Source organism: Rhinoderma darwinii, chromosome 11 (genome assembly GCF_050947455.1).
Source record: "Rhinoderma darwinii isolate aRhiDar2 chromosome 11, aRhiDar2.hap1, whole genome shotgun sequence".
NCBI classification, from domain to species: domain Eukaryota; kingdom Metazoa; phylum Chordata; class Amphibia; order Anura; family Rhinodermatidae; genus Rhinoderma; species Rhinoderma darwinii.
The window spans coordinates 89,786,201-89,808,331 of NC_134697.1; the positions used below are offsets into that span (position 1 = coordinate 89,786,201).

The 22,131-nt window shown below is 45.6% G+C and overlaps 1 protein-coding gene across 1 annotated transcript in view; it reads left to right on the top strand.

Moving 5' to 3' along the window:
- The window catches only part of LOC142663007 (uncharacterized), a 65,240-nt gene that overhangs the window by 11,071 nt on the left and 32,038 nt on the right, over positions 1-22,131 (top strand). Inside the window, 4 exon segments of the mRNA XM_075841301.1 lie at positions 14,258-14,381; positions 15,786-15,883; positions 16,665-16,776; positions 17,480-18,994. Coding sequence (XP_075697416.1) covers positions 14,297-14,381; positions 15,786-15,883; positions 16,665-16,776; positions 17,480-18,994 — 1,810 coding nt within the window. The 5' untranslated portion in view covers positions 14,258-14,296.

A 22,131-nucleotide genomic window follows, 5' to 3' on the forward strand; every position in this document is an offset into this window, starting at 1 on the left:
AGCAGAATAGAAGACCGTGTCTGCTGCCATATTTCCAGAAAGTTCCTGAAGGTAGAATCGGCTGCAGGCACCTGAGACATAGTAGAGCCGGGTAGGGGTATTCGAGGATGTTGGCCATAGACTATAAAGAACGGACTGGAAGGGGTGGACTCACTGGTATGATTATTATAAGAGAACTCCGCCCACGGAAGCAGCTGCACCCAGTCATCATGTCTTCTGGAGACAAAGTGCCGTAGGTAGTTCTCCATAATTTGATTAATCCTCTCAACTTGCCCATTGGACTGAGGGTGATAAGCTGAGGAGAAGTCCAACTTTACCCCGAGTAGGCCGCAGAGTGCTCTCCAGAACTTAGAGGTGAACTGGACCCCTCGATCCGTGACAATATGCAGAGGTAATCCATGCAGACGGAAGATGTGTTGCATGAAGAGGTCAGCCAGTCGAGCGGCAGAAGGCAGGCCAGTCAGGGGAACAAAATGAGCCATCTTAGAAAAACGATCCACCACCACCCAGATCACACTACATCCTGCAGAGGGAGGCAGATCCGTAACAAAATCCATAGCAATATGCCGCCAGGGGGCCTCGGGCACCGGCAGTGGTTGGAGCAGACTAGCTGGTCTGGAGTGGGCACCCTTGTTGGCTGCACACACCGTACAGGAGGAGACAAAGTCTATGACGTCTTTGGGCAGCGTGGGCCACCAGAACTGATGGCCAATCAGGTCTCGGGTCTTACGGGCACCCGCATGTCCTGCCAGCTTGGAACAGTGACCCCAGCGAAGGATTCTTTCTCTGTCTGCCAGCCGTACGAAAGTTTTTCCTGGGGGAATGCCTCTAACCTACAGAGGGTTGACAGAGTAGGGATCGATAATATTCTGTGGGGACTCCACAGTGTCCTCTGTTTCAAAAGACCTGGACAAGGCATCGGCCCTCACATTCGTGTCGGCAGGTCGGTAGTGGAGTTCGAACCGGAACCGTGCAAAAAACAATGACCATCTGGCTTGACGAGGGTTCAGTCGTTGAGCCGTCTGTAGGTAGGTCAAGTTCTTGTGGTCCGTGAAGACCAGGATAGGATGAGCTGCGCCTTCCAGTAGGTGTCTCCATTCCTGCAGAGCCAGCTGGATGGCCAGTAACTCCCGGTCCCCAATCGAGTAGTTGCGCTCTGCAGAAGAAAACAGCTTGGAGTAGTAACCACATACCACCGTCTTGCCTTTCGAACCCCTCTGGTACAATAGAGCCCCGGCACCAATAGAGGAGGCGTCCACCTCTAACGAAAACTGCAGGGACACATCAGGATGGTGCAGAATGGAGGCAGACATGAAGGCTTTCTTTAAGGTTTCAAATGCGATCTCCGCCTCTGGAGTCCATACTTTGGCATTCATACCCTTTTTAGTGAGGGTGGAGATGGGAGCTGTCAGAGAAGAGAAGTTGGGGATGAATAGTCTGTAGAAGTTGGCGAATCCCAGGAAGCGATGTATGGCCCTTATGCCTTGGGGACGTGGCCACTCCAGGACAGCCTTGACCTTCTCGGGATCCATCTTGAGACCCTGATCAGAGATAATGTAGCCCAGGAAGGGTAGAGACTTTTCTTGGAACACACACTTCTCCAACTTGGCGTAGAGATGATTCTCTCTTAATCTAAGCAACACCTGGCGGACATGGCCCTGATGAGTCACAAGATCTGGGGAAAAAATCAAGATATCATCGAGGTACACCACAACACAGACATAGAGGAGGTCACGAAATATCTCATTCACAAATTCTTGAAATACTGCGGGAGCATTACACAGGCCGAAGGGCATGACCAAATATTCGTAGTGTCCATCACGTGTGTTAAAGGCAGTCTTCCACTCGTCTCCCTGACGGATCCGGATTAGATTGTAGGCCCCCCGCAGGTCAAGCTTGGAAAGATTTTTCGCCCCCCCCCCCCCGTATACGATCAAAGAGCTCAGAAATCAACAGCAAGGGGTACCTGTTCTTCACCGTGATCTGATTGAGACCCCGGTAGTCAATGCAGGGTCGAAGTGATCCATCCTTCTTTTTGACAAAGAAAAACCCGGCTCCGGCCGGGGATGAAGACTTTCGTATGAAGCCCCTCTCCAGATTCTCTTTAATGTAGGCCGACATAGACTGGGTCTCTGGCAAGGAAAGAGGGTATATTCTACCATGAGGAGGAGAAGAGTCAGGAACCAAGTCGATGGGACAGTCGTATTCTCGATGTGGTGGCAATATCTCTGCCTCCTTTTTGTCGAAGGCATCAGCGAACTGAGAGTAACAAGGAGGTAGCCCAGACAATGACTGAGGCGAAGAAGGCTGGGATGGACGGACATGGCCCAGACAGCGGTCTAGACACTTGGGACCCCACTGAAGAACCTCTCCAGAGTTCCAATTCAGGACTGGGGCGTGAAGACGGAGCCAAGGCTAGCCCAGCAGCACGGGGTTGACAACCTTGGACAGGACATACAGAGAGATCAGCTCGGAATGAAGAGCTCCCACCTGGAGTCTCAACGGCTTGGTCACAGACAATACTGGGTCAGGCAAAGGCAGTCCATCTACCGAGGCAATGATCAATGGTCTCTCCAGCAAAACAGTGGGCAACTGAAGGAGATCCACAAGGTCTTGACAGATGAAATTGGCTGCGGAGCCGGAGTCCAGGTAGGCAGAGACTGGATGAGGTCTCCCGCCAGCGACAATGGTCACAGGAATGAACAGCTTGGACGAGAATTCCCTATCAAGTGCAGTAGCGCCCAGGGTGGTCTCTCCAACCAATCCCAGACATTGGGGTTTCTTAGGCCTCTGGGGACACAGACGCACGACATGGCCAGCGAGGCCGCAATACAGACAGAGTCCAGAGGTGCGCCTGCGCAGTTTCTCCTGATCAGACAGTTTAAGCCAATCCACCTGCATCGGGACCTCGGGCGCAGCAGAAGAACAGGGCAAGAGGGGTTGCTGGAAGTTGGGCGCCAGTCTAGGAAGCCGTCTCTCCTGTAGAATCTCTTGGGATCTCTCTCTGAGCCTTATGTCCACGCGGGTAGCCAGTAGAATCAGATCATCCAGGCAGCTGGGAGATCTCGAGCAGCCAGTTCGTCTTTGATCTCAGGCGATAGGCCATGCCAGAAGGATGCTATCAAGGCCTCATTGTTCCAAGACAATTCTCCTGCCAGAGTCCAGAACTGGATGGTGTATTCGCCCACGGAGGTGTCCTCCTGACGCAGGTTAAAAATAGCAGTGGCAGCCGATGAAGCTCGTCCAGGCTCCTCAAATACGGAACGGAACAACCGCACAAACCCCAGGAAGTCTCTGGTCACGGGTCCCTGTCGTTCCCAGATTGGATTCGCCCACGCCAGGGCCTTGCTGGCGAGTAGGGATACAATAAAGGCGATCCTGGCTCCGTCCGAAGGAAATTCTTGGGCGTGCAGAGTGAAGTGGATTTGGCATTGGTTCAGGAACCCCCTGCACGAACTTGCAGCTCCATGAAACCGTGGTGGCAATGGCAGCGAGAACCGAGAGTCCGAGCTGGAGCTGCCAGGAGGTGTAGCAGGAGGGTCGATCGGAGGAGTTTCACTAGGGGCGATGACGGAAGAAACTAGTGCACCAAGATGCTGCGCCATGGAGTTTACTGCCAAAATGAGTTGATCCTGTCGCGCTTGCAGATCCTGCAGGTCTGCCTGCATGGCTTTGGAGGATGACAGGCTCTTGACTTGGCCAGCGGGGTCCATGGCCTGAGCGTACTGTCACGACGTGGGGTGTGGACCCACTGGGCCGTACCGCGTAGCGAGGTAGCAGCTGGCCACGAAGGTACAAAACAATGTCTATAGTTCAAAACGGGTACCTGAGGCAATGTAGACAGTGGCAGGATCACGACTTGGCTTTCACAGCAGGAGACGCCGCGGATGCGGCGGAAGACACAACTTGGCTTTCACAGCAGGTGACGCCACGGTAGCGGCGGAAGACACGACTTGACTTTCGCAGCAGGTGACGCTGCGGATGTGGCGGAAGACACGACTTGGCTTTTACAGCAGGTAACGATAGTACGGGATACAGGGTACAGGCAGCAGGGACGGGCAACTCTGGGAACTGGAAAACACTGGGAGACCTTTAGCAAGACAGACTAGGGTATACAACAACGCTCAGGTAAGGAACCAGTGGGCAGAGCCCCTTTTTATAGTCCAGCAGCCATTTGGGCTGATAACTGATTACTGGCAGCTGGACGCGTACTGGACCTTTAAGGCCGTGCACGCGCGGGCGCGCGCGCCCTGCGGGGAACGGCGCAAGGACCCGGAAGACAGTGCCGGCGTCTGCCAGAGGGAGGAGGACGCCGAGCAGAGAGGTGTCCATGGCCGGGATCGTCAGAGGGTGAGTTAGAACGGCAATCCCCGGCCATGGACGTAACAATATATATGTGTGTGTATGTGTATATATATATATATATATATATATATGTGTATATATATATATATATGTGTGTGTGTGTATATATATATATATATATATATATATATATATATATATATATATATATATATATATATATATATATTAGTGAAGGAAATAAGTATTTGATCCCTTGCTGATTTTGTAAGTTTGCCCACTGTCAAAGACATGAACAGTCTAGAATTTTTAGGCTAGGTTAATTTTACCAGTGAGAGATAGATTATATAAAAAAAAAAAAAGAAAATCACATTGTCAAAATTATATATATTTATTTGCATTGTGCACAGCGAAATAAGTATTTTATCCCTTTGGCAAACAAGACTTAATACTTGGTGGCAAAACCCTTGTTGGCAAGCACAGCGGTCAGACTTTTTTTGTAGTTGATGATGAGGTTTGCACACATTTTAGATGGAATTTTGGCCCACTCCTCTTTGCAGATCATCTGTAAATCATTAAGATTTCTAGGCTGTCGCTTGGCAACTCGGATCTTCAGCTCCCTCCATAAGTTTTCGATGGAATTAAGGTCTGGAGACTGGCTAGGCCACTCCATGACCTTAATGTGCTTCTTTTTGAGCCACTCATTTGTTTCCTTGGCTGTATGTTTCGGGTCATTGTCGTGCTGGAAGACCATCCATTCTCCCATTGATGCAGTGAAGTAGTCCTGTGCCCTTAGCAGAGAAACACCCCCAAAACATAATGTTTCCACCTCCATGCTTGACAGTGGGGACGGTGTTCTTTGGGTCATAGGCAGCATTTCTCTTCCTCCAAACACGGCGAGTAGAGTTAATGCCAAAGAGCTAAATTTTAGTCTCATCTGACCACAGCACCTTCTCCCAATCACTCTCCGAATCATCCAGATGTTCATTTGCAAACTTCAAACGGGCCTGTACATGTGCCTTCTTCAGCAGGGGGACCTTGCGGGCACTGCAGGATTTTAATCCATTACGGCGTAATGTGTTACCAATGGTTTTCTTGGTGACTGTGGTCCCAGCTGACTTGAGATCATTAACAAGTTCCCCCCGTGTAGTTTTCGGCGCTCACCTTCCTCAGGATCAAGGATACCCCACGAGGTGAGATTTTGCATGGAGCCCCAGATCGATGTCGATTGACAGTCATTTTGTATGTCTTCCATTTTCTTACTATTGCACCAACAGTTGTCTCCTTCTCACCCAGCGTCTTAGGCCTCATTCACACGGCAGGGTTTCCCGGCCGGGTGCCGGCCGTTCATAAATTGGCCGGCACCCGGCTGCATTAGGAATAATAGACCCCTAATGGGGCTATTCACACAACCGATTTTTTGACGGCCGGAAAAACCGGCCGTCAAAAAATAGGACATGCTCTATTTTCGGCCAGGTACCCGGCCGCCCGGCTCCCATAGAAGTCTATGGGGCCGGGTAATACACGGCCATCACCGGGATGTGTCCCGAGTGATGGCCGGGTTTTCTGGCGCTTTCGCTCTATCTCCTCCTCCTCACAGCACAGATTGCATGTGAGGAGGAGGAGTTGATGCCATTCGGACGAATGGCTGTACACTGTGTGGCAGGGCCGGGGTGTAAAGCAGGTGGAAGGGAGCGCTGCGCTGGCTCCCGTCCCCTGCTTGTTTTAAAAGCGCCCTGGCCCGGAGACACCTTCGATGGTGCCGCTACCAGCTGCTGCTGCGGCTGCTACTACTGTAGCGACGCCACTATAGCAGAGCAGGGAGGTATCTACCCGCTCTGCTATGTGCTAGCCGCACGTTAGCTCCTTGAAGGAGCGGAATCCCCGTGTTTTCGGGGATTCCGCTCCTGGACAGAGCGCTTGATATCTCTGTCCATATCTGGGCAGTGACATCAGGGGAAACTCCTGAAGTGGAATCCCCGAACACATGGGGATTCGCCTTCATGAGTTGCCGCTGATGTCACTGTCCAGATCTGCCCGGCCCGGAACGGATGCAAAAATAATGCAAACCGGCCGGGCAAAATGGCCGATTTTACCGGCCGACACTCGGGCTCGGGCGGGACCCGGTCTTACTTATGGTTTTGTAGCCCATTCCAGCCTTGTGCAGGTCTATGATCTTGTCCCTGACATCCTTAGAAAGCTCTTTGGTCTTGCCCATGTTGTAGAGGTTAGAGTCAGACTGATTCATTGAGTTTGTGGACAGGAGTCTTTTATACAGGTGACCATTTAAGACAGCTGTCTTTAATGCAGGCACCAAGTTGATTTGGAGCGTGTAACTGGTCTGGAGGAGGCTGAACTCTTAATGGTTGGTAGGGGATCAAATACTTATTTCTCTGTGCACAATGCAAATAAATATATATAATTTTGACTATGTGATTTTCAGTTTTTTTTTTATATTATCTATCTCTCACTGGTAAAATTAACCTAGCCTAAAAATTCTAGACTGTTCATGTCTTTGACAGTGGGCAAACTTACAAAATCAGCAAGGGATCAAATACTTATTTCCTTCACTGTATATATGTGTGTGTATATATATGTGTGTGTGTGTGTGTGTGTGTGTGTGTGTGTGTGTGTGTGTGTGTATATATATACAGTGCCCCCAAGGGTTCCGGAACACCATCATAACTATTGAACGGCTCGAGATAGAGGGTTGATATTTGGTGGGATTTATGGGGGCAGCAAAATCTTAAATGGCACGGGGGGGGGTCGAGTGGGGGCTCACTTGAAAGCTCTTTTCAATAAAAAAATGATGTTGCAAATGATTTTGAGATAGGATTTTATTTCGCTGAGATATTTAACGTTAAAGTTATCATCTTTATTATCGGCTACCGCCGGAATTAGCATTACCCAAAATGTACCACGCAGAGGTCTCACGGTCGGATTTACATCTCATCTGGGTGCTAGATTAATGTGAGTCCCCTTGCCTCTCATGTGTGTGTGCGCACACAGCCCAAGATAAAGACCCCGGGGCTCGTTATTCCCCTGGTATTGAACGACTCCAATCCCTCTCTGCGCTGTGTGTGAGTGTGTGTTGTCCGGCCAACCTAAGCAAGACCAAGGACATGTATTATGTGTATTTGTACAAACATAACAATTACTGTATTAAATCAAATGTTTGAACTGATGTCCTTCAACAACTTGACAGTGTCCGTAAAACGTGTCGATAACGTTATTTATAACATCTGGTGTGATTGAATTCAAAATCGGGCATTATACTCTGGGGGGCACTATCGGGACATTATCCTGGTAGATGCCTGGGTTGACTCTGGACTTAATATAACACAGTGGACCAACACCAGCAGATGACATGGCCCCCCAAACCACCACTGACTTCGGAAACTTCACACTGGACCGCAAGCAACTTGGATTGACGCCTCTCCACTCTTCCTCCAGAGTCTGGGACTGAGATTTCCAAATGAAATGCAAAATTTACTTTCATCTGAAAACAGGACTTTGGACACTGAGCACAGACCAGGTCCAATATGTTATATCAAGTCCAGAATCAGCACAGCGTCTAGCAGGACATGTCCCAGCACTTCATGCTTCCCTCTGCTGACCAGCTTTATGGAGATGCCGATTTCATTTTCCAGCAGGACTTGGCACCTGCCCACACTGCCAAAAGTACTAATATCTGGTGTAATAACCACAGTATCACTGCGCCTGATTGGCCAGCAAACTCGCCTGACCTAAACCCCATAGAGAATCTACACTATGGGGTATTGTCAAGAGGAAGATGAGACACCAGACCCAACAATGCAGACGAGCTGAAGACCGATATCATACAACCCCTGGGCAGGGCCGCCATCAGGAATTTCAGGGCCCCCTACAGCTACATTTTCTGGGCCCCCCTACCGTGGCACCGCCTGTTAACGGTACTCCGTCCAGTACTATATCATGGTACCCAGGGCCGCCATCAGGGGGGGTATTAGGGGTACTGATGTGAGAGGCCCGGCCAAACCTAATTGAAAGGGGGGCCCGGCAAACTGCCGCGACTTGCCTTTGGTAGAAAAAAAACAGGCCCCGTTTTTTTCACCAAAAGAATGTCATGAGCTGCGGGCCCCCCTTTCAATTAGGTTTGGCCGGGCCTCTCACATCAGTACCCCTAATACCCCCCCTGATGGCGGCCCTGGGTAGCATGGGGGCCGTCAAACACCGCCGCCCGTGCGACCGATCACGCGCACCACGCAAACTCCCGCGCATGCGCACCGGCGACCGCCTGGAAGCGCGCACCGAATTTTGAGGCAGATTTTGACCTGCCCACACTATCTTGCCGCGTTTTTTGCCCACGGCGATTGAGGACAGCAGACAGAAAACGCAGCGAAAAATGCATTTTCTGCCTCCCATTGATTTAGATGGCAGGTCAGAGGCAGAACCGCGGCAAGAAAGGATGTGCTGCTTTTTCTTTTTTCCGCGACTGGCTCCCATTGATTTCAGATTAAATCAATGGGAGGCGGTTTTGAAAGTTTTTTGGTGCTGATTCTGACGCAGTGTCCGAGTCAATATCAAGGCCCAAAAACGTTGAACTGGGCCTTATTGTTAGGGCTTATTCAGACGAACGTGTAATACGTCCGTGAAACGTGTGTGATTTTCACGCGCCTTGCACAGACCTATGTTACTCTATGGTGCCGTGCAGACTGTCAGTGATTTTCACGCAGCGCGAGTCCGCTGCGTAAAACTCACGACATGTCCGATATTTGTGCATTGTTCGCGCATCACGCACCCATTGAAGTCAATGGGTGCGTGAAAATCACGCCCAGCGCTTCCGCAGCCGTATAAACTATGAATGAAAACAGAAAAGCACCACGTGCTACAAACATACAAACAGAGTGTCATAATGATGGCGGCTGCGCGAAAATCACACAGCCGCGCATCATACGCTGCTGACACACGGAGCTGTTATGGACCTTTTGCAAGCGCAAAACGCCACGTTTTTGCGCGCGCAAAAAGCACACGCTTGTGTAAATCCGGCCTTAGGGTAGGAACACACTAGGCATGAACACTGCGGATTTTATGCAACACATTTTATTGTGGATAATCCGCAGCGTATCACAGTCGCAGCAGAGTGGATGAGGTTTGAACAAATCTCATCCACACGCTGCAAAAATAATGGACCTGCAGTGTGACTTTTTGGCTTTTTAAGTCGCATGTCAATGTATTCTGTGGAATCGCCGCTCCTCTGTTGCAGAAATGCTGCGGTTCTGCCGCAAAAATCACAAATGAGAAAAAAAAAAAAAGCCACTTTTTTAAATTGATAAAGTTTAGACTTGCCCCGGCCGTAGTCCTGGTGACGCGATCCTCTATTCTTAGCGCAGCCCCGCCTCCTGTCATGACGTTTCATCCCATGTGACTGCTGCAGCGGTCACATGGTCTACAGCGTCATCCCAGGAGGCGGGGCTACGTTCAGAAGAGAGAGATGCGTCACTTAAACTACGGCCGGGGTAAGTCTAAACTTTTTTTTCCCTGCAGGATTCCCGCAGCGGACACGCCTCACGAAACCTGCGCCACTATTTGGTGCGGTTTTGCTGGCGGAATTCCCTGCGGCTCCCGGGATAAGCTGTGTAGTTTTACTCAGCATATCCGCCTAGTGTGTCCCTTATGATGTCGCTCCTGGAGCTGCTGCCGGTCTCTAAATAGGCAGTTGGTCCAGTAGAATTTGGAATTATTTTTTTTTGTGAACCAGCTTAAAAAAATACAAAACTTTGGTGTTAGGGCCTGTTCACATCACTGTTCGCTTCCGCTCCGGGGTTCCTTCTGAGGTTTCTGTCGGGTGAACCCCGCAACGTAAAGTAAAAGTGATAGCACAGCTTCCGTTTGCATCACCATTAGCGCAGTCGACTGCGCTATTAATTCCGTCCGAAAACCAGCCGGAATGGTGACGAACGGAAACCATTAGCGATGTTTCCGTCACCATTGAGATCAATGGTGACTGAAACGGAAGCTGTGCTGTCACTTTCACTTTCCGTTGCGGGGTTCACCCGACAGAAACCTCAGAAGGAACCCCGGAGCGGAAGCGAACGGTGATGTGAACAGGCCCTAACACAAAAGTTTTGTATTTTTTTAAGCTGGTTCACAAAAAAAAATAATTCCAAATTCTACTGGACCAACTGGCTATTTAGAGAGCGGCAGCAGCTCCAGGAGCGACATCATAAGGGACACACTAGGCGGATATGCTGAGTAAAACTACACAGCTTATCCCGGGAGCCGCAGGGAATTCTGCCAGCAAAACCGCACCAAATAGTGGCGCAGGTTTCGTGAGGCGTGTCCGCTGCGGGAATCCTGCAGGGAAAAAAAAGTTTAGACTTGCCCTGGCCGTAGTCCTGGTGACGCATCTCTCTCTTCTGAACGTAGCCCCGCCTCCTGGGATGACGCTGTAGACCATGTGACCGCTGCATCAGTCACATGGGATGAAACGTCATGACAGGAGGCCGAGCTGCGCTAAGAATAGAGGATCGCGTCACCAGGACTACGGCCGGGGCAAGTCTAAACTTTATCAATTTAAAAAAGTACCTTTTTTTTCTTCTCTTGTGTGATTTTTGCGGCAGAATCGCAGCATTTCCGCAACAGAGGAGCAGCGATTCCATAGAATACATTGACATGCGACTTAAAAAGCCAAAGCCACACTGCAGGTCCATTATTTTTGCAGCGTGTGGATGAGATTTGTTCAAATCTCATCCACTCTGCTGCGACTGTGATACGCTGCGGATTATCCACAATAAAATGTGTTGCATAAAATCCGCAGTGTTCATGCCTAGTCTGTTCCTACCCTAAGGCCGGATTTACACAAGCGTGTGCTTTTTGCACGCGCAAAAAACGTGGCATTTTGCGCATGCAAAAGGTCCATAACAGCTCCGTGTGTCAGCAGCGTATGATGCGCGGCTGCGTGATTTTCGCGCAGCCGCCATCATTATGACACTCTGTTTGTATGTTTGTAGCACGCGGTGCTTTTCTAATTTCATTCATAGTTTATACGGCTGCGGAAGTGCTGAGCGTGATTTTCACACACCCATTGACTTCAATGGGTGCGTGATGCGCGAACAATGCACCAATATAGGACATGTCGTGAGTTTTACGCAGCGGACACACGCTGTGTGAAAATCACTGACAGTCCGCACGGCACCATAGAGTAACATAGGTCCGTGCGAGGCGAGTGAAAATCACGCACGTTGCACGGACGTATTACACGTTCGTCTGAATAAGCCCTAACAATAAGGCCCAGTTCACAGAGTTTTTGGGCCTTGACATTGACTCGGACGCTGCGTCAGAATCAGCACCAAACCACTTCCAAAACCGCCTCCCATTGATTTAATCTGAAATCAATGGGAGCCAGTCGCGGAAAAAAGAAAAAGCAGCACGTCCTTTCTTGCCGCGGTTCCGCCTCTGACCTCCCATCTAAATCAATGGGAGGCAGAAAATGCATTTTTCGCTGCGTTTTTTGTCTGCTGTCCTCAATCGCCGCGAGCAAAAAACGCAGCAAAAAAACGCGGCAAGATAGTGTGGGCAGGTCAAAATCTGCCTCAAAATTCTTTAAGGAATTTTGAGGCAGATTTTTTTTTGCCTGCAAAATACTGTGTAAACAGGGCCATACATAAACAACACTTTGAGATAATTTACTCACTGTGTGTCAGAAGAGCTGCTCCCACTCCAGTCCTCTTCCGGCGATGTCTTCCAGGGGAGGTCTTCGGTCCAGACGTCCAGTCCTTCACCTCCAGCCAGGCTCCAGGTAAGTTTTGTCCATGTGTGTCCGCGGCTGCGCGCGCTTCGTTCGCGGGTGCGCGCGCGGCCGGTCGCGGGTGCGCGCGCTTCGTTTGCGGGTGCGCGCGCGGTCGATCGCGGGTGCGCGCGCGGACGGTCTCCAGTGCGGGCGTTCGTGGATGCGCGCTCGCGAGTGCGCACGCGCGGCAGTTTCATTGTGCGCGAGATCGGGTGCGCGCGCGGGCGGACGGTTTGACGGCCCCCCATGACGAGGGGAGGGGGCCCGCAGCAGCAGCAGCAGCAGCAGCTCACGACATTCTTTTGGTGAAAAAAACGGGCCCCATTGCAGGGGCCCGTTTTTTCCTACCAAAAGAATGTCGAGGCAGTTGCCGGGCCCCCCTTTCAATTAGTTTTGGCCGGGCCCCTCACACCACTACCCCTAATACCCCCCTGATGGCGGCCCTGCCCCTGGGCTTCCATAACACCTCAGCAGTGCCATAGGCTGATCGCCTCCATGCCACGCCGCAGTAATATAACCTCAGCAGTGCCACAGGCTGATCGCCTCCATGCCACGCCGCATTGATAACACCTCAGCAGTACCACAGGCTGATCACTCCCATGCCACGCCGCATTGATAACACCTCAGCAGTGCCACAGGCCCGATCGCCTCCATGCCATGCCGCATTGATGCATTAATTCATGCAGAGTCTGAGCCCCGACCAAGTATTGAGGGCAGATACTGGACCGACTTGACAGTAGGGTGACATTTTGGTATTAAAAATCATTTTTTAAATTGGGCTTATATAATATTCTAAATTTCTGAGACACTAAATTTTTGGTTTTCATTAACTGATCCCATAATCATCAACATTACAAGAAAAAAATGCTGGAAATAGATCCCTCCGTGTGTAATAAATCTATAGAATATATGAGACACTTTTTGAATTGAATTACTGAAATAAACTAGTATGTATAATGTATAGGACTAGTATGTATAATTTTTAAATTCACTCCATGTAAAGTTCTTCTTGTCTGGGATCATTAGAAAGCACAGGAGCCGCATTATAATCATTAGATGTGGCTCCTGTTCTTTATATTGGCACGAATGAGAGAAGCTGTGGAGCTCCTGGACCAAGTTGCAGAACTTACGCAGAACTCCCTGCTTCTTCCTCCAGTCCGGCCTCCCGGGATGACATTTCAGCCCATGTGACCGCTGCAGCCAATCACAGGCCAATCACAGGCTACAGCAGTCACATGGACTGCCGCTTCATCCAGGGAGGACGGCCTGGATGTCAAGAGAGGGACGCGTCACCAAGACAACGGCCGGGTAAGTATAAATTTATTTTACTTTTACTGCGGAAACGGCTGTCCCTTCTCTCTATCCTGCACTGATACAGAGAAGGGCTGCCGATTACTGCAGTGCAATTTTGTAGCGAAAACGTGCCCGTAAATACGGGTGACACCGGACCCGTATTTACGGGCATGGGTCCGTAAATACTGGTGCAATACGGGTCGAATACGTGTGACCAAGGACCCGTATTTACGCCAGTATTTACGGGAGGACAAAAATACATTCGTGTGCATGAGGCCTTACTGTTCACAGAGGGAGATGTGCTGCCGACAACTATAATATTATCTGCTGCATAAACGATACAATCAGCCGATGAACGAGCGTGTTCATCCGCTAATCGTCGCCCTGATTACACAGAGCAATGATCGGGAATGAGCGATCATTATAGGTCATTAGTATGAAAACCGCCCCGTACCCGGACAACCCCTTTATTTCTTCATTACCTTCTCCAATTTCAATGGCACAAAATCCACCGTTATTACAACACAAATATAAGTATTAATAATAAAATATTTTAAAATCAATTAAAAAACAACCAACTACAATTACAATATCTAATAATAGGAAAAGTCATGGGTGTAAATTGGTCTGTCATATGATACGAATAGATAGTTTTTCCTATAATGAAATCGCAGAAGCTCTAGTTGGTTGTATTATTTGTAAATTTGTATATTAGCGTATTTTAGTATATTCAAGGCATAATAAAATAGCAGTGTGGAAGAAACCACTAAATTATCAGCTGTCATCATAACCAGGTATGGGCTATTTACATTACAGAAGCCCTGAAGGTTCAAAAATTCCATGGTTGACCCTTTTGCCGCACTGAGTTTGTATGTTTGTGTGTATCAGGTTCCTATAAGGTGTCAGGATGTCACTGTCTATTTCTCCATGGAGGAGTGGGAGTATATAGAAGGACACAAGGATCAGTATGATGACATTGTGATGGACAATCACCAGACTCCCATATCACCAGGTAAGAGGAGACCTTTGATCACAAAGCACAGCTTAAAAGGATACACATTAGATGAATGTCGGCAGATTCTGGGGGGACCTGCCAACCATCTTATGTGTATAAGGGTGTCCCAACTTTCACCCTGACAACAGATGAGGGTAAGAAGGATCGGTCATGTTGGATTTTACCATGCCCGATTCTGTGTTCTAACTGGAGACAAGCCACCGGCAGCACCTTAGTCCCCTCTCTCCATTGAGTACACAGGCATACTTGGCTGAGCAGTGTACGCATATGTATGGGACTCGGGAAGAATTGCTGTCAATCGAATTAGTGATTTACATTGTTATATGCAAAATTCTGCAAAATCCACTCCGAAATATCTCTTTTGGATCTAACCTTGGGGTTGAGAATCCCTTGAGACGGCAAAATGCTCATCTGTTACCTGAGGTGGTGGTCTTGAGTGGTATTCTGAAACTTGGGTCAGTAGCTTATTTGGCCATACTATGGGACTGTGTATGAATTACTGGTTTGGTCACACTAATTTTTTATATTTGTTGTTTATTTTATAGTTTACATTGTTGTGTACACATTTGCTTGTGTGATTTCTTGTGCCTTATTTATGGTTGAGTTTCAACCTGTATATATTCCCATTAGGCAGCACTGGCACTTTATTGGTATTTTCGTCTCACAGCATATCAATCTGGGACCTGTTGATTGCTATTGACATTGCATTCTACCTATGACCACCACCTCAGTCTGTTTTATGTGATTTTAAAGATGACCTATCACTAGGTTATGTATTTTGAACTGGTTTACTGACCTGAATAGCGCTGTCTCCCTGATTCCAGCGATGTTTTTCTTTTTTTCCTGTACCCTCACGTTCCAGAGATATGGCCCACTGTTGTGTTGGCTCTCTATATGCTGATTTGCTGTAGTTAGCCAATGGGATGGAGCTAGGTTCCCTGCCTCTGATGCTGACCAATCAGTGTGAGGCAGCATGTGTGTAGTTCACGTCCTGTTGGCTAACTACAGCCAATTAGTATGGAATGAGACATGTTGTGTATTAAGAGGGACATCCGTTTTGTTGATAGGTTAAAAATAAAGTCATATAATAGCCAAAAATATTGTTATTCCTCATGTACACACATATGACAGCTTATTCTGAAGAGTCACCTGAAATTACAGATACGCTTAAGGGCTCTTGCACACAACCGAGTGCCGTTTTTCACACAATCAGACTGGCACCCGATAGTTTTCAAGGACCCATTCACTTCAGTGGGTGAATACGAAACCGACTCGCCGATCCGTGGAAAGATATGAACATGTCATATCTTTCCCCGGATCATGGACAGGACTGTGCATGAGCCTTGAATGGAATATTATGTGGTTATTCGTGTTCTGTCACTAGGTGTGTGTCTTCTACAGATGAATTTATTAAGGAAGAAACACCAGAGAGATATCCCAGTCCTCTATACTCCAAGAATTATCCAGAGGAGAAGCAGAATGTCCCACAGGATCATCAGGTAGATTGAATTAACAAATTCTGTATATGACAGTGTTCAATCTTCAGTCGTTAATTTAAAACATTATTTAAAGGGACACTCCGACCAAAACTAAACTTTCCCATGTGCTCCATTCCGGTATTCCATGTGTCAGTCTCTCATCTGTTCTTTATCTCTATATATCAGACTGGGATGGTTGCTTACCAGCAGTGTGAATCCGGCTTTCTCTACGAGTCTATGTAGATCTATGTCACCCATAACAGGCTTCAGCAGTTCCTGTACCACACTGGTTTTCCATAGGGTGGAAAAAAAATTCTACCATCAGCTACCACTAATACTTAGGTCCCTGTCACACCGGTATAATGTAGAAGAATATAGTGCAGCCACCCTGGCTGTATACTTATGGTATACATTATGGAATTGATAGCAAAGCAGAGAGGAAGAGAATGCTGGGGAAATCTAAGAATCAAAATGGAGGCTTTTTTTAAAGCACAGACAAGGCAGCAGTTCATAAAGTAAGTACAGTATACATAAAAATAGTGTAGAGTGTGGTGTACAGTCAGGTGGGGGTGCAGACATGGAAAATTGTGTTTCCACTGGATGTCTTCTATAATTTTAAATTTTTCTTTAAATAATTCGGAATGTGATTACTGAAATTAGAAGTTTATTATTATCTGATGTAAATAAGTGCAGCTGCCATTGAATATTTTGTTATCATGATAGTTGGCGGATACAATTCTTCTTTTGATTTTTGAACTGTCTTCTTAATTTTACATCGTTTGTTCCATATGTGGTGAATTAGGTTACAAACCTGACTGATATAAAATCTGAAGACATAGTAGAGGTAAAAGTAGAGACGTATGAGGGTGTATCCCATTGTAAGGAGGAGGAAATTCCTATGGATATTGGCACCGGTGAGTGATAACCATTTATTGCCGAAAAAGTCATACTGTATATTCTCCTTGTTCAGCCTCGACCTACCCAGAGGCGGACATAGAAATCACATGTAACAATATTAAAAGCAAAAAAGAGTTTATTACCATTTAGTACCCTAGATACCATAAAACTACTGGAGTACACAAAATTATATGTGCATGGGGCCTAAATGCCAGTTCTGCTGACGTCTATCTGCAGTTATATTCATAAAATCTTTAAAACTGATGAGACCAAAAATCTCTGCAAACATAAAGAAAAGATCATGTATCACAGTCCTGAGTTTGCTGTGAAGCTGTACACGGGGGAAGACATGACCGTAGTAGACAATGACAGACTGTAAAGCTTCTCATCCTGCTCCCCAAAAGCGAAGCTAAAATTCTAAGCTTTCAGAATTTACTACAACCAAAGCTCTTATATCCAAGGATTGTTTGCTGTACTCGGTTTAATTGAAATATTGCTCAGATTATTGAATGTATAATGGTAGAAAGAGAGAACTTCTTAACTACATGGGTTGAAAATTGCATTTTGATGTTTTAATCATTGTATGGAAAGCTTTATATAGGAACTTTTTAAAATGGCTATTTTATTGTATTGTGCAAAAGAGAAACAAGTTTTATTTTATATTTCAAACAGATGAGTTCACTAAAAACCTTTCTGGAAATCTCCTTTTATCATCTTCAGATTATGAAGTAAAATATAACAATATCACAGAGGACAAATGTGGAGAACTTTCAACAACGTTTCTTACCACACATGTACCCTCAGTCTTTCACAGCGGAGCTCCATCTACTGATCCGACTAACCACAAAGAACTGTCATCCGGTCAATCGCAGATTGCTAAACAGAGTACAGCAGGTAGAGGGGGCAAAATATTTCCATGTCCTGAATGTGGGAAAAGTTTTACAAAGAAATATTATCTTTCTATGCATGAAAGAATTCACACAGGAGCGAAACCATTTTCCTGTTCAGAATGTGGGAAACATTTTAGAAGAAAATCTAACCTTTCTGACCACAAAAAAATTCATAGCGAAGAGAGACCATTTTCATGTTCAGAATGTGGGAAACACTTTAAAAGAAAATCTATTCTTTCTACCCATGAAAGAATTCATAGGGAAGAGAGGCCATTTTCCTGTTCAGAATGTGGGAAATGTTTTAAAATGAAGTCTATTCTTTCTAACCACGAAAGAATTCACACAGGAGAGAAGCCATTTTCATGTTCCGAATGTGGGAAATGTTTTATACAGAAATCAGATCTCACTGCACATCAGAGAAGGCACAAAGAGGAGAAGTTATATTCATGTACAGAATGTGTGAGATGCTTTCACAACAAACCTGATCTTATTATACATCAAAGAATTCACACAGGAGAAAAGCCATATCCATGTTCAGAATGTGGAAAATGTCTTGCCCGGAAATCAGATCTTTTAATACATCAGAGAATTCACACAGGGGAGAAGCCATTTTCATGTTCTGAGTGTGGAAAATACTTCACAGGGAAATCAAATTTTATTGCTCACCTGAGAACTCACACAGGAGAGAAACCATATCCATGTTCAGAATGTGGAAAATGTTTTGCCCGGAAATCAGCTCTTTTAATACATCAGAGAATTCACACAGGGGAGAAGCCATTTTCATGTTCTAAGTGTGGAAAATGCTTCACAGGGAAATCAAAATGTATTGCTCATCTGAGAACTCACACAGGAGAGAAACCATATTCATGTCTAGAATGTGGGATGTGTTTTAGCCAGAAATCCGATGTTGTTGCTCATCAGCTAATTCATTCAGGGATGAAACCATTTTAATGTTCAGAATGTGGGAAACACTTTAAAAGGAAATCTATTCTTTCTAGCCACTAAAGAATCCACAGGGATGAGAGGCCATTTTCATGTTCAGAATGTGGGCAATATTTTATACAGAAATCAGATCTCACTACACATCAGAGAAGGCAGAAAGAGGAGAAGTTATATTCATGTACAGAATGTGAGCGAGGTTTTCACAATAAATCAAGTCTCACTGTACACCAAAGAACTCACACAGGAGAGAAACCATATCCATGTTCAGAATATGGAAAAATTTTCGCCCGTAAATCAGATCTTTATAAACATCAGAAAATTCACACAGGGGAGAAGCCATTTTCGTGTTCTGAGTGTAGAAAATACTTCACAGGGAAAATGTTACAAACGTTGATCAAATCTTGTTCAGCTTAAGAAGCAAATACATTTTAACGCTCAAACTGTAGCAAATGTTAACCCTCCGATGTAGTGTATTGGATTAAAAAACGTAAAAAGTTACCTTTTCTTTATTTTTGGTCATGGCTCTGTTAAATCAAATTGGAATGGCAGAAAGCTGAGCTACCTAACGGAAGCCATCTCACTGAACGGCTCCAGAACCCATACCACATTCCATTGTGTCTTTGGGTCTCCAAGTCCCTTATTATATTTCTGGCTGGAGTTGATGCACAGGTTTACAAGCCACCTTTATTACCGTTCTCTCCTGGCAGTCATGAATGCTGTGGAAACCTGATGTCCACATGCAAGTATAACCCAGAGCAGAGCTCCAGAAATACCACCACAACCTTCACCACATTTACTGCGATTTCCATTACAGGTCCCTCATCTAAATTCCAGATTGGAGAGTTCCAAGGTTAGCTAACGTAACAGTGCCTCATCATATTTCACTAGCCTGACCACATAAAATGGCTTTGGCAGTACTGATTCTCTCATCTTTCAGGCAATACGTTTAAATAGAATTAGTAAAGGGGTCATTTGTGGTGAGAAATTATAAGATGCCGACTTCTGTTCCATAGAGACTACAAATGTACGCACTTTTCTGCTTGTCTAGTGTAAATGTGCATTGAGTAAATGATCAGCAATATTTGGTTAGTTTGTCGTTGATCACATCTTCTATGCTGACTTTAAAAAAAAATTTGGCTGTACATCCACACGTCATCCGGCATCTGCCTGTCGTTTGTACTGGAACACAAAAAAAATCATTTTAGAAATGTTTTCTTGTAATAAAAGTAGTAAATCTTAAATAAATATATATAAATTTGGTATCGCCGTAATCATATTTTCCAATAGAATAAAGTTAACAGAATTTTTACCACTCAGTAGATGTCGTTTTTTTTCCTATTCCACCTAACAAAGGATTTTTGTTTGGTTTTTCAGTACATTAAATGGTACTATAACTGGTGCCTTTAAAAAACATCAACACGTCCGACAAAAACAGTCCCTTATAACGGCCATGTCGACAGAAAAGTTAAAAAGTTAGGACTTTTGGAAGACTGGAAGGTAAAAATAAAACTATAAAAACAAAAAATGGCTTCAGCGGCAAAGGGTTAAAGAGAAGCTCTGCCTGTATACAAGTTAAGGCCTCTTTCACACCACAGTATTTTGGTCAGTATTGGATTAGCATTTGTAGGACAAAACCATTAACGTAAAAACACGAAACTATAATGGAAATATTTGTACTTCTTCCGTGTTTTGGACCCAGTCCTGGTTTTGGCTTCCAAATACTGCAGCAAAATGCTGAAGAAAATACTGCCAAGTGAAAGTGGTCTAAAAGGGGTGTCTTATAAAGACAACACCTGCCCATATGCCCTGTTTGCCTGGGGTGCTAGGAGCAGAACCCATGGCAATGAGCCAAGCGCCCTTGCGGCCACAGTTGGACATCTAATGTCTTTATATTTGCTAAAAATAAATGAGCCGTATAGGTATTCAATCAGAATAATCTCTCTCTAGAGTAAATGCTCCGGTCTCTGCATGAATTCCACCAACATGAGCATGTTTGGTGATGCGTCTAACCAGAAAAGATTTATCATCGCATACCGTACCGTACACAAGCCTAGAAAACAGAGACAACCAGGGTACTAATCGTGAGTGATCTAATTCCATTTTATTAAAGGGAAAAAGGGTTTCTCACTAAAAGTCACCAACACAAAAATGTATACATTTCAAAAAAATAAAATTAGACTGGAAACTAACCCAGATACCACAATAGTGATATTCGTAAAATCCATAAAAATTAATACATACTATTGTACATATTTTAAAATACATAAACCTACTTTTTTAACAGTTTAGGGTATATACCAATAATTTTTTATATTTATCAATCACTCATAAAATGAAAACTACTGACGTCCATGCATTGGTAGCAGGAAAAATGGGCAAGTGCAAGGACGTGAGCGACTTTGACAAGGGCATAATTGAACTCTACCATCTACTTACATTGTTGCAGACCAATTACACACATTATTATGACCACCAGCTAATATCCAGAGTAACCGCTGTGTGCAGCACGGACAGCAGCTAGACGGACTGACAGTGACTCAATAAGGTGCTGGTCGGTGGTCTCAAGTATCTGGAGCCATGCTAACTGCAGGTCATCCCACATTTACTGGAGGGTACGTGGGGGAGGATCCATAGTGGTCCCACAGACGCTCAATTGGGTTTGTCTGGCGAAGTAGTGGGCCAGGGAAGTACTTGGAAGTCTTGGTCATGCTCTTCCAACCACTGATGGACATTTCTAGCCATGTGAATACATACAGCATGTATGGGTGGACGTGATCTGGAATGATGGATTCATACCCAAATCGCTTCAAAGCCTTCCACATGGATGAGTGGGCCCATAGAAAGCCATGAAAAAATTAAACATTTCCTCGACCATAATGCAGCCGGCATCAGCTTGTGTTCTTCCAGCAATGTAGAGATTTGTGTGTGTGTGTGTGTGTGTGTATACAGTGTAGAGATGTGTGTGTATATAGTGTAGAGATGTGTATGTATATAGTATAAAGGTGTGTGTATAGTGTAGATATATGTGTGTATATAGTATATATTGTAGAGATGTGTGTGTATATAGTGTAGAGATGTATGTATATAGTACAGAGGTGTGTGTGTATAGTGTAGCTATGTGTGTATGTGTATATATAGTATATATTGTAGAGATGTGTGTGTATATAGTGTAGAGGTGTGTGTGTGTGTGTGTGTGTGTGTGTGTGTGTATATATACAGTGTAGAGATATGTGTGTATATAGTGTAGAGATGTGTATGTATATAGTATAAAGGTGTGTATAGTGTAGATATGTGTGTGTGTATATATAGTATATATTGTAGAGATGTGTGTATATAGTGTAGAGATGTGTGTGTGTGTGTGTATACAGTGTAGAGATGTGTGTATACAGTGTAGAGATGTGTATGTATATAGTATAAAGGTGTGTGTGTGTGTGTGTGTGTATAGTGTAGATATGTGTATATAGTATATATTGTAGAGATGTGTGTATATAGTACAGAGGTGTGTGTGTGTGTGTGTGTGTGTGTGTATATAGTGTAGAT